The sequence below is a fragment of the Erythrolamprus reginae genome, chromosome 6, assembly GCF_031021105.1.
Source record: "Erythrolamprus reginae isolate rEryReg1 chromosome 6, rEryReg1.hap1, whole genome shotgun sequence".
Lineage (NCBI taxonomy): Eukaryota > Metazoa > Chordata > Lepidosauria > Squamata > Dipsadidae > Erythrolamprus > Erythrolamprus reginae.
The window spans coordinates 12,905,903-12,922,465 of NC_091955.1; the positions used below are offsets into that span (position 1 = coordinate 12,905,903).

A 16,563-nucleotide genomic window follows, 5' to 3' on the forward strand; every position below is an offset into this window, starting at 1 on the left:
AGAACAGGAATAAGTTACCCTACTCTGCGTTTCTCAAGATTAGAAGGCCATCCTCTGCATATTCAGAAGGCTTAGGATTTTCTTACAATTTGAAAAGTGTTCGGAAACTTCAGATCGTGCAGAATGCAGCTGCGAGAGCAATTATGGGCTTCTCTAAGTATGCCCATATTACTCCAACACTCCGCAGTCTGCATTGGTTGCCGATCAGTTTCCGGTCACAATTCAAAGTGTTGGTTATGACTTATAAAGCCCTTCATGGCACCGGACCAGAATACCTTCGGGACCGCCTTCTGCCGCACGAATCCCAGCGACCGGTTCGGTCCCACAGAGTTGGCTTTCTCCGGGTCCCGTCAACTAAACAATGCCGCCTGGCGGGACCCAGGGGAAGAGCCTTCTCTGTGGCGGCTCCGACCCTCTGGAACCAGCTCCCCCCTGAGATTAGGATTGCCCCTACCCTTCTTGCCTTTCACAAACTCCTTAAAACCCACCTCTGCCGTCAGGCATGGGGGAACTGAAACATTTCCCCCTTGCCCATGTTGTTTTGGTGTTAGATTGATTGTGTGCTTATTTTTTAATATTCTGGGGTTGTTTTTTATGAATTCTTTAGCTTAAATTGTAATTGGATTGGTGGGTATTGGATTTGTTATTATGTATTCTTTTTACCTTGTTGTGAGCCGCCCCGAGTTTGCGGAGAGGGGCGGCATATAAATCCAATAAATCTAATCTAAATCTAATCTAATTTTTTTTCATGATGGTTGCATTTGCAGCAAACCCCAGATATTTTTTTTTATTTTTCTTTTAAATAGTTTATTGAGTTTTACAAAAAAAAGGGAGGGGAAATGGGGGGAAAGGGTCCAAGGGATGAAAAGGATGTAAAAAGGTAAACAAATGAATATATCGTAATGCAAAAAAATTTGGAGTATACAGAGAATTGACAATATCTTTTGAGTATTTGTTTTGTAATATTACATTTCATATTATAGGGAGAATATATATAGTGTTGTGGTTGGCTCTGGCCCAGCTCCTGCCCCAAGGAATGTGGAGGTGGAGGAGACATCCACATGCCGCAGGCCTGTTTTGCTCCCAGTAGAATCTGCCGACAAAGTCTCCTCTGACCAAGGAAGTGTGAATGACAGAGAAGAGGGGAGTTTGGCAGACAGCCCAGGAGGAGATCAATCATCTGTATCATTCTTGGATTCTGAACAAGAATTAATGACACATCCACGCATGTGTAGAGTGATGCATAGGAGACAACAACTGAAGGGTTATTACAAGAGAAAATGAGGCCACCTGTGGTTGGGTGGGGCTGCTGTAATTAGTGCTTCAGATAAAAGTGCAGCCTGGTGTTTTAGCCTCATGGCAGTTTATCTGATTCATTGTTTTGTCAAGATCGTAGTTTTTGCTCTTCAGGATTGGGTGTGTGGACTCTCTGGACTTTAGAATTGGACTCAATTTCCCAGTTATTGGGTGAGCAATTGAACTGCATTTAACCTGTGCCTTGTGTGTACCAGAAAATCCCTTTGACATTTAAAAAGGGAGCTGTTTCTGTTTTTCTGTTTATAAAAACTTTTGGGTTTTCCTTTTATGGTATGGTGTGTGTCTTCCTGGACTAATTACCCTGTAATTACGGGCAGTTAAGACACGCCGGCAGAACAAACAAGATGCTAACGAATGAAACCATCTTTTGTGTTTGTCTGGTTTTCTCGTTGTTTCTCTCTCTGAAGAGAGAGAGAAGTGAAGTGTTTTAGAAACAGTTTTTTATCCCCAGCCAGGGGATAAAAAGCAAGCATGTGAACTCAAAACCAGCAAACTAATGCGCTGAAGCTGACCAGACAAAGGACTAGTCAGATGAATATCTCATAGGCAGAATCCCCCCCCCCCAAATTTTCCTCCCCCAAAACTAAGGTGCGGCTTATACTCCAAAACAATACAGTAGTTGGAATTAACAGTATCCTGAAGAAAGTACAATATTGCATTCTGCCAACTTTGGTAGGTTTTTACTATTAAATATCTCCGGGACTGCCTTCTGCCGCACAAATCCCAGCGACCAGTTAGGTCCCACAGAGTTGGCCTTCTCCAGGTCCTGTCGACTAAACAATGTCGTCTGGCAGGACCCAGGGGAAGAGCCTTCTCTGTGGCAGCCCCGACCCTCTGGAACCAGCTCCCCCCGGAAATTAGGGTTGCCCCCACCCTCCTTGCCTTTCGTAAACTTCTTAAAACTCACCTCTGCCGTCAGGCATGGGGGAATTGAGACATCTTCCCCAGGCCTATATTATTTATGTATGGTATGTTTGTGTGTATGTTTTGTTTTTAAATAAGGAGTTTTAGATATTTTTAAAATATATTAGATTTGTCATTTTACATTGTTTTTATTATTGCTGCGAGCCGCCCCAAGTCTTCGGAGACAGGCAGCATACAAATCTAATAAATAATAATAATAATAATAATAATAATAATAATAATAATAATAATAATAAATAATAAAATATACAAGTGTTTACCAACGTAATTCACTCTTTTTCGGGGTGAGATAGTCAAAAGACTGGGATTCAATTTCCTTTATTATTATTTAGGGTAAAGGAACCATACAGTGAAAAACTAACTTTTTTAATAGTTGAATCTAACCACAAAAAAACCCTTCTCTTTTCACCAGCTGTTAGAAAAAGAATAACTAGAAATATGAAAATCTTCCAGAATTCTTATCTTCTTCAAATGCTCCCCCATTGAGACATTTCATGCATTATGAATCTTTTAGAATTACAAATGACATTTTGCATCAAAAATTTAAAAGAAATTCAATTATATATTAGTCTGAGTATGTTAGTCTGAGTATTTAGGTAAAAGTTCTGTGTATATATCCTAGGAGTTAGTAACAAATCTTTTAGGAATTAGACAAATTAGCAGAAAAGTTATTTTAAAATGATAAATATATATATGTATATATACCTCTGTCGTCACATTTCTACGCCTTGCCTTCTTAATTGCTCTGTTTTTCAAAACTTCCTCACTGGCCAATGAGAAAGTTCCTACCTGCAGAGAATGTTTAAATTTTTAGAGAAACAAAACGAAAATAGTCTGAAAAAACAAATCCCAGCAAAACCCATTTACTTACTCCAGCTCTTTGCCGTAACTATCCACTATTACCACCACAAGGTTCAACATCGTATTGCAATATGCAATTGCTTGGCATATTCAGATTTTATAACATCACAGTGGATATTTACTTGTGAATCATTTCTGGGTATCATAGTTGCTCACTGACTTGTTCAAAATATTTAGAACATGTTTTCCATAAATATTTCCCAAAAGATGTCAACTGACAGATTCCCCTCAAATTAGTCATTATTTTTAAGAAGCATATTCATTGCAATTTATCCAATGCACTTTAAAAATCATTAAATTGCTTTCAGAAAAACCGTAATTATTTCTATTTATAGATAACAAGGATGTCCTGTAAGACAGGGGTCTCCAACCGCCGGTCCGCGGACCGGGACCGGGCCGTTGGGGGTTTTCAGCCGGTCCGCGGCGCCAGGGCCCCCTCGGCCTTTCCGCGCTGCCCACCGCCCGCCCGATTTGCCCCCTCTGCTCCTCTGCCACCTCCTGCCTTTCACCGCAGCTCCTCCCGCACCCGGAACGCACGCCCTGCCCGCCTCACATTTGCCGAGAGGACTTTCGCCCCGGGCTCTCAGCAAGGGGGCTGCATGAGAGGCGGGGCCGGCGGAAGGTGATATTCAATGTCGGGGGCGCACGGGCGGTTTTGCGCGCGCTCCCTATCTCCCTGCTAGCCCACTCGGAATACTGTATTCAAAATAAGAAAAGCCTTCGCCGGCAAAGGCTTTTCTTATTTTGAATACGTATTCCGAGTGGGCTAGCAGGGAGATAGGGAGCGCGCGCAAAACCGCCCGTGCGCCCCCGACATTGAATATCACCTTCCGCCGGCCCCGCCTCTCATGCAAACCCCCTTGCTGAGAGCCCGGGGCGAAAGTCCTCTCGGCAAATGTGAGGCGGGCAGGGCGTGCGCGCGTCACCGCTGAGAAGAACGGAGAGAGAACGAGAGTGAGTGAAAGCAACAGACAGCAAGATAGAGAGAAAGTGAGAAAGAGAGAGTGAGAGAAAGGGGGGGAGAGAAAGAGATAGCAAGAGAGAGAGAACAAGAGAGAGAAAGCGTGAGAAACAAAACAAGAGAGAAAGAGTGAGAGAGAGAGAAAGCAAAAGAGACAGAAAGAAAACAAGAGAGAGAAAGTGAGAAGAAGAGAGAGAAAGAGGGGGAGAGAGAGAAAGAGAGAGGGGGGAGAGAGAGAAAGAGAGGGAGAAAGAGAGGGAAAGGGGGGAGAGATAGCAAGAGAGGGAGAGAGAAAGAGAGAGGGAAAGGGGGAGAGAGGGGGGAGAGAAAGAGGAGAGAAAGGAAGAGGAGAGAAAGGAAGAGAAAGAAAGAAAGAGGGATAGAAAGAGAGAGAGAGTGAGAGATGCTCAGTGAGCCTTTCTTTGAAGTTGCCTTTCTTTCTTTCTTTCTCTTTCTTTCTTTCTTTCTTGCTCTTTTTCTTTCTCTCTTTTACCTTTCCTTCCTCTATTTCTTTTCTTTCTCCTTCCTACCTTCTTCCCTCCCTCCCTCCAGTCCTTCCTCTCTTACTCTCCCCTTTCATAAGTTTCCTTCCTCTGTTCCTGTCCCTTCCCTCTTTCCTTCTTTCTTCCTTCCTTCCTTCCTTTCCTCCCTTCCTTTCCTCCCTCCATTTCTTGCTTTCCTTTTCCTTCCTCCCTTCTTTCCTCCCTCATTCCCTTCTTTCACTCCTTCCTCTCTTACTCTCCCCTTTCACACCTTTCTTTGCTTCTTTGCACCCTTCTTCTCTTCCTGTACCTTCCCTCTTTCCTTCCTTCCTTCCCACCCTCCGTCCATTCATTCACCCATTCCTCTCTTGATCGCCCCTTTTACGGCGCCGCTGACAGCTAGCTCCCCCCCCCCCCACCGGGCCATGGAAAACTGGTCTAGCTGAAAGCCGGTCCCTGGTGCAAAAAAGGTTGGGGACCTCTGCTGTAAGAGATTCTAACATTTATGTTAGTTTTTATTACGGAATTACTTCCTTTTTTTTCTGTACATACAATATATATAAAACCCAACATATAGGTTAAACTACAACTGAGATCTGAATTTCTATTGTAAATCCTTGGGGTTGTAAGTCAATCTGAACCCAAATTTACGACAATTTGTACAGTGGGTAGATTTTGCTAGAACTTGGTAAAAAGGGTTGCAAATTGCCATTGTGTAGCTATTGAGATGCTGCAACCAGTTGTAATTGTGAGCCAGTTGTCAGGCGCCTCAACTGTGATCACGTGACTGCAGGGGCGGTGTGACAGTCGCAAATGTGAGTACAGGTTTGTAAGTCCCAAGTTATAATTTTGAACTATCGTTAATTGTACTATCGTTAAATGAAGAGACATCGCCTTGGGGACTATCATAGAAACATAGAAGTCTGACGGCAGAAAAAGACCTCATGGTCCATCTAGTCTGCCCTTATACTATTTTCTGTATTTTATCTTACAATGGATATATGTTTATCCCAGGCATGTTTAAATTCAGTTACTGCGGATTTATCTACCACGTCTGCTGGAAGTTTGTTCCAAGGATCTACTACTCTTTCAGTAAAATAATATTTTCTCATGTTGCTTTTGATCTTTCCCCCAACTAACTTCAGATTGTGTCTCCTTGTTCTTGTGTTCACTTTCCTATTAAAAACACTTCTCTCCTGGACCTTATTTAACCCTTTAACATGTTTAAATGTTTTGATCATGTCCCCCCTTTTCCTTCTGTCCTCCAGACTATAGAGATTGAGTTCATTAAGTCTTTCCTGATACGTTTTATGCTTAAGACCTTCTACCATTCTTGTAGCCCGTCTTTGGACCCGTTCAATTTTGTCAATATCTTTTTGTAGGTGAGGTCTCCAGAACTGAACACTGTATTCCAAATGTGGTCTCACCAGCACTCTATATAGCGGGATCATAATCTCCCTCTTCCTGCTTGTTATACCTCTAGCTAAGCAGCCAAGCATCCTACTTGCTTTCCCTACCGCCTGACTGCACTGTTCACCCATTTTGAGACTGTCAGAAACCACTACCCCCCTAAATCTTTTTCTTCTGAAGTTTTTGCTAACACAGAACTGCCAATACAATACTCAGATTGAGGATTCCTTTTCCCCAAGTGCATTATTTTACATTTGGAAACATTAAACTGCAGTGGAAACAGTAAACTGCAGTAAACTATCGGTACATTCAAAGCTCTAAGTGGAATGCAGTGATTTGAATTCTAATTATTTTTGTATAGCAACTGGTAGGCGGATTGGATTGAGGAGGAGAGGATGGGTAGTTCTGTCTAAAAACAGGGATCCTTGGCTGAAAGAGAACTGGAACAGGGCCAATCCAACATCTCCATGCTGCACCACACTCACAGATTTTGCTTATAAACATGATAGTAATTTGGACAGAAAGTCACATGATATAAACCAGCCTTTCTCAAGCATGGCGATTTAAAGATGTATGGACTCTCCCAGAATATCCATGCCAACAAACTGACTGGGGCATTTTGGGAGTTGGAGTCCACACATCTTCAGGTTGTCAAGGTTGAGAAACAGTGATGTAGACCAGGGGTCTCCAACCTTGGCAACTTTAAGACTCATGGACTTCAAATCAGCAAAGCTGGCTGAGGAATTCTGGGAATTGAAGTCCACAAGTCTTAAAGTTGCCAAGGTTGGAGACCTCTGATGTAGAATGATAAAACTTTCTCCATAACAGAGGGAGGAAAGGAATCAACAATTTTCCCCTCAGAGGAAAATGGAATTTTGAAAGCCAGAAACCCACATCAATTTTAAAGATCTGTAAGAATATAATTTGAAATGTAACAGTGTCCTGTTTTAGTATTAAAATAAGGCAGCTGAGTTAAACCCCGACTTAGTCGTGTTTGGAGTAAATGTATTTAAATAATCAGGAGTTAGTGTGACCAGATTTAAGAAAAATTGCTAGCATTTATATACTGCCATAATGTACACTATTTCAATTCTTTGCTATTTCTACAATGAGACACACATCCACAAAATACATAGCATACTGGCGGGACCCAGGGGAAGAGCCTTCTCTGTGGCGGCTCCGACCCTCTGGAATCAGCTCCCTCCAGAGATCAGAACTGCCCCCACCCTCCTTGCCTTTCGTAAGCTTCTTAAAACCCACCACTGCCGCCAGGGGAACTGAGACATCTCCCCCTGCCTATGTAGTTTTTGTGCATGATATGACTGTATGTATGTTTTTATATATTGGGGTTCCTTGCTTTTTAGACTTTTTAAATGTACTATTGTTATTTTAGATTCTAACTATTAGATTTGTCATTATATATTGTTTTTGTCACTGTTGTGAGCCGCCCCGATTCTACGGAGAGGGGCGGCATACAAACCTAATAAATAATAATAATAATAATAATAATAATAATAATAATAATAATAATGGAAAGGGGCGGCATACAAATCTAATTAATAATAATAATAATATCTATGGAAAGGGGTGGCATACAAATATAATAATAATAATAATAATAATAATAATAATAATAATAATAATAATAAATCATCTCTGCTGCTTGGCAAATTGCTGGGAGACAAAGGCCTTTTTACCTTATCCTCCACCAAAACTAAGGTGTGTTTTATACTTCGAAAAATACTGTACTTTTTTGGCTTGATTCCCTCATTATTGAGGCCCCATTAGGGGCAGACAATGAAGTTTAAAGAAGCTGTTGCTGTATCATCAGGATGAAAACAGAGAAGTCCAAAGTACCATGACCCCAGTTATAACTGGCATGTATTACCAATAGAGTCTGCATGAGTTCACATCTGGTTTCAATTACACAAGGCAATTTTAATACAACCACCACCAATACACTGGTAACCCCATACTTTTCATATAGAGAAAAGTTATGTAAAACAGATGTTTCTCTGTGACTGTTTTGGTCTTGACTCTTGGTACACTGAAGAAAGGCTGGAAAGACTGGCCCATTACCTTCCCAATTTGGCAAAAGAATTTTATTTGCACATGCCAAAAATATGGCGACATACATTTGTGTACTTCACATACTGTTGCTCTAAGTCAGGGGATAAGAGAGATGAGAAGAAAATTTTTACATAAATGGTATTATACACCAGTATAACTAGCACACTTTCAAACGACGATGAAAGGAAATTGTTGGCATGGATGTAAGGAAAAAGGAGTATTTATGCATATGTTTTCGGAATGCAGTAAAGTCCAAAAATTTTGGAAGGAAATACAAACGGAAGTGAATAAAATTACGAATAGTGACTGTTGTGATTCAGCCTGAGGCTGCTCAGGGACCAGCTGTGTCTCTGCTGGCTCCATGCCCGGAGGAGGATGACAGCGCAGAGGAGGGGGCTGAACAGTCGGACGGGGGAGAGGAGAGTCAGGAATGGGATGAAGGAGAACAGCATGAGAGCCCCCGGGGGGGGGGGGGGGGGCTCTCCCCAGCCAGTAGCTTGGAGTCATTAGGTGATGACGCACAAGCTGTCATTGACATGAGACAGAGACGTTCAGAGCAACGAAAGGAGCAGTTAAAGAAATATTATCACCATTGAATTAGACACAGCTGGGTTTGGGTGTGGTCCTTATCAGCAGGGTTTAAAAGGCAGGCAAGGCCTTGAAGCCATGTGCAGTGTTATCAGTTGGAGTTGCGGTGACCTGTTTTGATTCTCAGCGTCTCTGATCTTGGCTTGTGGCCTCGCAGTCTGGAAGACTCGTGGGAGGCGTCTGTTTGCTATCTACAGCTTCGTCTTGGCAGCAAGAATCTGGTATTGCTTCATGGACTATTCCCTTCGTGTATATATTTGACGTTCCAGCGTTTTTCCTGTTTGTAAGGACATTTTCTGTTACCTGTGTTTTCCTTGAATTATATAAACTGCCTTTGCCTTTTACTAGTGTGTCTTTTTGGGTTGGTATTGGCTTCTGGAGTGACCCAGACAGAACAGTGACTGGAAACTAACCAAGGAAGAAGCATTATTGATAAAAAATATTGAGCTAAAACAATATGAAGAAATTAAAATTGCAGCAATAGAAAGTGCCCAAGCAACTATAGTGCTCGGGTGGAAAGATGCTAACAAATGGACGATAACAAATTGGTGCAGGTACATGGTGGATCACATTCACTACGAAATTATGGAAATTAGATTACATAAGTACAGTGATCCCTCTATTATCGCGAGGGTTCCGTTCCAAGACCCATCGCGATAATCGATTTTTCGCGATGTAAGGTTGCGGAAGTAAAAACACCATCTGCGCATGCGCACCCTTTTTTCTATGGCCGCGCATGCGTAGATGGTGGAGTTTGCGTTCCCCGCCGCCCACGCAAAGGGGAAACCCCGATTCGGCTCCTTGCTGCTGCTGCGCTACCGAGCAGATCAGCTGCTGGGCGGCCGAAGGAACCTTCCCTGGGTCTTCCCCCTCTTGCTGGCGGGCGGGCGAACGGCGGGCATCAGCGAGGAGCCGGGGTTTCCCCTTTGCGTGGGCGGCCGGGAAGACCCAGGTTGGGGGTTCGGGGGGGGTGCTGGGAAGCCCCCCAGGCCGGCTGCGACCTTTTAAAACAGCCGCGCCGCTTCCCAGCTGACTCCCGAAGCCAAACCCGGAAGTGGTTTTTTTTTAAATTAATATTTTTTTAAAAATCGCGATATAGCGTTTCGCGAAGATCGAGATCGCGAAACTCGAGGGATCACTGTATAATGAAGAGAAATTAGCAGCAACAATGAGGCGGTGGGAAAAGGTTAAAAATCATATATTCATATTAGTAAGCGATGCAAATGTAAAAAACAAAATTCAATCACTCTATAAAGAATGAGCAATGTAACCCGGAGCTGAGGTAAATGAAAGATATAGAATTGAATCTTCCCCGGTGGAGGGACATATTATTTTGTTTGGTGATGGTACATACATTTATGTTTTCAAATTTATGTTTTTTCTTTTTGTAAAAATTTTAAAAAATCAATAAAATATTTTTTTTTTTAAAAGAAAAAGTCAGGGGTCTCCAAACAGGGTCACTTTAAGACTTGTGGAAATCCAGCTCCCAGAATTACCGGGAATTCTGGGAGTTGAAGTCCACAAGTCTTAAAGTTACAGTGTTTGGAGACCCCTGCTCTAAGTTAATAAAAGCAATCCTTGTTTACCTCCTCCGTTTCTTCTTCTTGGTCCCAGTTTCTGTCATTCAGCTCTGTTTCTGCCACTCTCTTAGCCATTTTATAGCACTACTGCATCACAGCAAGCCACAATTAGTTGTGTTTCAGATCTAGTTTTAGGGGGGAAAAGGATGACAAAATCAGGACCTTCATAGCCTGATAACCAAAGAGGTATTAATTAGATCTAATAACCAAAGATAGTAACCGCCTGCTACCGCACGAATCCCAGCGACCGATAAGGTCCCACAGAGTTGGCCTTCTCCGTGTCCCATCGACTAAACAATGTGGTTTGGCGGGCCCCAGGGGAAGAGCCTTCTCTGTGGCGGCCCCGGCCCTCTGGAACCAACTCCCCCCGGAGATTAGAACTGCCCCCACCCTCCCTGTCTTTCGTAAACTACGCAAGACTCACTTATACCGCCAGGCATGGGGGATTTGAGATATTCCTTCCCCCTAGGCCATTACAAGTTATGCATGGTAAGTTTGTGTGTGTGTATGTTTGGTTTTATAATAAGGGTTTTTAGTTGTTTTATTATTGGATTGTCACATGCTGTTTTTATCATTGTTGTTAGCAGCCCCGAGTCTATGGAGAGGGGCGGCATACAAATCAAATCAAATCAATAAATCAATCAATAAAGAAAGAAAGAAACAAATAAATGTTGCCTAACATTTCAGGTACCCCTATTTACTAAGATACAGTCTCAAGGAACTGCCCACACTTCTGACCAGCCAGAAATGATACTACATGTGAAATTGTAAGCTACTTTGAGATATCTCAGAAAAAACTGGGACATGCCAGTAACAACAGTAACTGAGAATATATATGATCTGCCAAATGGCATTACTCAAATTTCACACCTTCAGAGAATTGGGGTGTTGGAAGAGGCAAATTTAGTTCAGATGTCTACACTGATTCTCTGAAAGCTATGAAGGATATAAATTTGGGAAGTTTCTAGTCCATCTTGGGTCTTTTAATAAAAAAAGAAGGCTAAGTTACTTCCTGAGAGCCAAACTGCACACTGCTGACAGGTTGAAGTTACAACTAATCCTTGCCACTATATGTACACATTTGATGTTCTTTGGTTGAATGAACAGATATTATAAAAAAGGCCCCAAAGTACTCTGGATGGCCTGGATCTTCACACAGCGACTCTTGGGTTTCTAATAAGAGATGTATGCAAGTGTCATATCTTAAAGAGTTTAAGATTAAAAACAAAATAAAAAAGCTAGCGCAGCACATGAAATTTCCAAGTATAGAAACATAGAAACATAGAAGACTGACGGCAGAAAAAGACCTCATGGTCCATCTAGTCTGCCCTTATACTATTTCCTGTATTTTATCTTACAATGGATATATGTTTATCCCAGGTATGTTTAAATTCAGTTACTGTGGATTTACCAACCACGTCTGCTGGAAGTTTGTTCCAAGGATCTACTACTCTTTCAGTAAAATAATATTTTCTCACGTTGCTTTTGATCTTTCCCCCAACTAACTTCAGATTGTGTCCCCTTGTTCTTGTGTTCACTTTCCTATTAAAAACACTTCCCTCCTGGACCTTATTTAACCCTTTAACATATTAAAATGTTTCGATCATGTCCCCCCTTTTCCTTCTGTCCTCCAGACTATACAGATTGAGTTCATTAAGTCTTTCCTGATACGTTTTATGCTTAAGACCTTCCACCATTCTTGTAGCCCGTCTTTGGACCCGTTCAATTTTGTCAATATCTTTTTGTAGGTGAGGTCTCCAGAACTGAACACAGTATTCCAAATGTGGTCTCACCAGCGCTCTATATAAGGGGATCACAATCTCCCTCTTCCTGCTTGTTAAACCTCTAGCTATGCAGCCAAGCATCCTACTTGCTTTTCCTACCGCCCGAACACACTGCTCACCCATTTTGAGACTGTCAGAAATCACTACCCTTAAATCCTTCTCTTCTGAATTTTTTGCTAACACAGAACTGCCAATGCAATACTCAGATTGAGGATTCCTTTTCCCCTAAGTGCATGCCTTAGCTCTTGCATATGAGGGAACTGAAAATGCATGGTCACACCCCAGTGCTGTTTGGAAAGATGCACACATATTCTTCTCCAAAAGCAAAAGTAAACCGTAGTTTACTTTTAAATAGAGAAACTAGTGGGAGGACATGTTCATTTGCAAATTCTTCCATGAAGTTGTTTTGTTTGCATCCTGCAAAGCGGCCCTTTTATTAGACTTCCCACAGTCACTTTAAAAACCCCAAATTTATCCAACAGTCATCAAGTTTTATACATTTATTCCTGGCATTAGGAACTCTGGATAGGATTTCCTCTTTGGCCCAACAGATGCTACCCAACAGTGAATACACAGGTGCCTTCTCTTTGTAAAACTTGACCTATACAAATAATGTTCTTCCCGGTTTCCCTCCACCGAGAAGTCCCCACCAGGCAAAAGCTGTGCCTGGGTCAGCCCACAGCTCTGATGGGTAACTTATGAAGTCATAATGCCGTGGATGAAAAGGCAAGGATGCCAACCCGGAAGAGGACTTAGCACTGCCACACATGCCAGGGGAAATGACTTTGCGTGCCATATGTTCATCATCACGGCCCTGTACCATTTTAGACAAGTGACTGTTTAGTCTCTTCTTAAAGACCTCCAGTGATGGAGTGCCCATGATTTCTGAAGGCAAGTTGTTACACTGGTTAATTGTTCTGTTAGGACGTTTCTCCTAAATTCCAGGTTGTTTCCCTCCTTGACTAGTTTCCATTCCTGGTGCTTTGGAAAATAATTTGACCCCTTCTTTGTGGCAGCTCCTCAAACACTAGACTACTTACACTCTCCAGAGCGGGAGAAATAAAGTCAGAATTCATACTGGGAAGAGAAAAATACAGTTAACCTCTCTTCAGCCCCCATAATCTTTCCAAGCCAGCTGAGTTTTGAAATGCGGCTTATAATAGTCAATATAGTATAACAATAGCCTTTACAGCCATTGTACATCAGGTATACAATGAAATTGGCTTGTATTCCTCTCTTTCTCTTTACTCAGCGCCAATGCAGGTAGAGGCAGATATAAAGGTCTCCTGCTTGGGCAGGGGTTGGACTAGATGACCTGCATGATCCCTTCCAACCCTGTCAATCTATTAAATGTTTCCCAACCACATCACTTGGTTTAGGAGTAGGCAAAGTTGGCTCTTTTATGACATGTGGACTTCAACTCCCAGGATTCCTGAGCTAGCAGGGTTGGCTGAGGAATTCTGGGAATTGAAGTCCACACATGTCATAGAAGATACTACACCTGACCTGGGTGGACTTCAACTCCCAGGATTCCTGAGCTAGCAGGGTTGGCTGAGGAATTCTGGGAGTTGAAGTCCACACATGTCATAGAAGATACTACACCTGACCTGGGTGGACTTCAACTCCCAGAATTCCTCAGCCAGTTTATGGGGGGGGGGGGGTTTGAAGTCCAGCCATCTTAATGGGGATGAGGTGGCGAAACACCGCTCTATTCTACAGCAAAAGCCTGCAATGAAAAACTCTCGTACAAACTGCGCGTGTTTTAACACGGCTGCCGCTCGCAACCGCGTCGGGGCCTCATCGGGCCCCAAGTAAGGCCTCCACCAGGGCCCGAGCCCGAATTCCCGCGCTTTTCAAGGAAGCTCGGGTCACACCCCCGGCGCTTCCTGTTTGGGACAGTCTAGCCCTCCCCGCCTGCTGCTCCGTCACGGTGGAACCGGAAGCTCCCCCCCTGGGGAAGCCGTGGGCAACCCCCCCCCCCACCGTTCGTTGCTGCCGGTCAGGGCCGCCTTTCCCAAGGCGGCGATGCGCTGAAAGGGCCACCGCAAGGGGACGCCTGCCGTCGCCGACCCCTCCCCAAGCGCTCTTTGCCGTTTCTGCCCGTGGCTCCCCGATCGCGAGACCCACCGCCGATGGGCCGGTGCCCAGACCGCTTCCTCCTGGCCGTGGCGCTCCCCGGGAGGAGCGGCAAGCGGCTTCCGCTTCCGGCAAGCGCCGCCGCCCCGCCCTCAGGGAGAGGCGGGGACGTCGCGGGGGCACAGCCTCCGTCGCCTGGGCAACCGGGCGGAGGACTTTAAAGATGGGGCGCTGCGTCCTTCCTGCGCGTAAGGATCTCGGATGCCTTGGCACGTTCGCTGTCCGTTACGCGCCTTAGTCACTGTAAGCCTGGCAGACTTCAACTCCCAGAATTCCCCAGCCGGCAAAGCTGCTGATTCATTCCCAGGAAAGCTGGCTGGGGAATTCTGGGAGTTGAAGTCCGCCAGGCTTAAAGGGGGCAAGGCTGGGGACTACAGGATTCCTGCCGGGATGGGAGACCACCTAGTGTTCGAAGGTGTGGGAAATACGCCCGGCTTATCAATATGGAACATCATCATGGGGGGGGGGGGGGGACCTTGACTGAAGGACTGTCGTCCTCTTTCTGCTCAGCAGAGGGCAGACTTCGGTAACATTTAGATGGGGCATCACCAGGAGATCCTATTCCTGGGCTGGGATGTTGAAGACTGTGACCAACCAACCCCCCCCCCCCCCCCCCCAAAAAAAACCCAACAACCTGCCTTTGCCAGGTAGATCAGAAAGTGAGCTGGATGTTGAGGAGGCTTTTGCAGGCAGTTAAAAAGCTGTAGGGAATTGGAATTTTGTTTGTGTGTTTTACCATCCCCATTGAAAGCTTTCCTGAGTGATGGGTAGCCAAGTTGGCGTAAAAACACAGGTATTTTGAGCAACTGTGATCTGTATCTGAGCTTTAGAAACTCAGAATTGGGCTTCAATTTCCCCTAAATCTCTGAGGGGGGAATTACTGACCCCCTCAGAGAGGGTCTGCATCCTCCTCGATCTACAGCTAACATTAGAGAACCATCTTTCAGCTGTGGTAAGGGGGGGCGTTTGCCCAGGTTTGCCTGGTGCACCAGTTGCGGCCCTACCTGCTCACAGTCACTCATGCCCTCATCACCTCGAGGTTCGACTACTGTAATGCTCTCTACATGGGGCTACCTTTGAAGAGTGTTCGGAAACTTCAGATCATGCAGAATGCAGCCGCGGGCTTCCCCAGGTAGGGCCATGTCACATCAACACTCCGCAGTCTGCATTGGTTGCCGATCAGTTTCCGGTCACAATTCAAAGTGTTGGTTATGACCTATAAAGCCCTTCATGGCATTGGACCAGAATATCTCCGAGACCACCTTCTGCCACATGAATCCCAGCGACCGATTAGGTCCCACAGAGTTGGCCTTCTCCGGGTCCCGTCGATGAAACAATGTCATCTGGCGGGACCCAGGGGAAGAGCCTTCTCTGTGGTGGCCCCGACCCTCTGGAATCAACTCCCCCCGGAGATTAGGACTGTCCCCACTCTCCTTGCCTTTTGCAAACTTCTTAAAACCTACCTCTGCCGCCAGGCATGGGGAAATTGATTCCCCTGGGCCGTTTCCGTTTTATGTATGGTTTGAGATGTATGACTGTTTTTTATATTAAAGGTTTTAAATTGTTTTTAATCATTGGATTTGTACTGTTTTGTTGTTGTGAGCCGCTCCACGTCTTCGGAGAGGGGCGGCATACAAATCTAATAAATAACAACAACAACAACAACATCACTCTTTATTTAGATAGACTACCAAGTGATGTATATGGCCTCTAGGCTCCAAAGAAATTTGCTACCTTTGCTAGGTTTATCTAAATACCCCATGCAATCAAATATTTTTGAGGTGTTTTTTTGGTGGGGGGAGTACAGTTTGGCAGAATTGGCAATTTTGAGTCTTGCAGGAGCTTAATCCCATCATGGCCTGAAAGCTGTCTGGATGAAGAAGGGGGAAAAGACAGCCTGGCAATTTATCACCCTGTAAAAAACCCGCTCCAGTCTCAGGGTTGGGGGAGACATTGGAAGTCTGTCAAGTCTCCAGCCAGCATTCTTAATTTTGCCCAGTCCGTTTAGAGCAGTGATTTTCAACCTTTTTTGAGCCGCGGCACATTTTTTACATTTACAAAACCATGGGGCACATTGAAGGGGGGGGGGGGGCTAAAAAAATATTGGACAAAAAAATTCTCTCTCTTCCTCCCTTTCGCTCTATTTCTCTCTCCCTCTTTCTCTCCCTTCCTCTTTTTTCTCTCTCTCCATCCCTCTTTCTTTCTCTCTTCCTTCTTTCCTCTTTTTTGCTCTCTTTCTCTCTCCCTCCCTCCCTCTCTCTACGTCTTTCTCTCTCCCACCTTCCCTCCCTCTCTTTCGCTCTCTCTCTCTCTCTTGCTTTCTTTCTTTCTCTCTCTTGCTCTCTCTCTTGCTTGCTTTCTCTCTTGTTTGCTTTCTCTTTCTCTCTCTTTCTTTCTCTCTCTCTCTCTTGTTTTCTTTCTCTGAGCTTCGCGGCACACCTGACCATGTC

The 16,563-nt window shown here is 44.3% G+C and overlaps 1 protein-coding gene across 2 annotated transcripts in view; it reads right to left on the reverse strand.

Annotated features, from left to right (window-relative positions):
- Positions 1 to 14,381, reverse strand: part of NUP50 (nucleoporin 50) — a 29,358-nt gene extending 14,977 nt beyond the window's left edge. Inside the window, exons 1-3 of one of the 2 annotated variants that reach the window (XM_070755279.1) lie at positions 14,105 to 14,381; positions 10,200 to 10,318; positions 2,947 to 3,030 (exon numbers count right to left, since the gene is read on the reverse strand). In XM_070755279.1, coding sequence (XP_070611380.1) covers positions 2,947 to 3,030; positions 10,200 to 10,268 — 153 coding nt within the window. In that variant the 5' untranslated portion in view covers positions 10,269 to 10,318; positions 14,105 to 14,381. The remainder of the gene's footprint in view (positions 1 to 2,946; positions 3,031 to 10,199; positions 10,319 to 14,104) is intronic. The other variant, XM_070755282.1, reaches the window with a different exon arrangement.
- Positions 14,382 to 16,563: the final 2,182 nt, after the last annotated feature.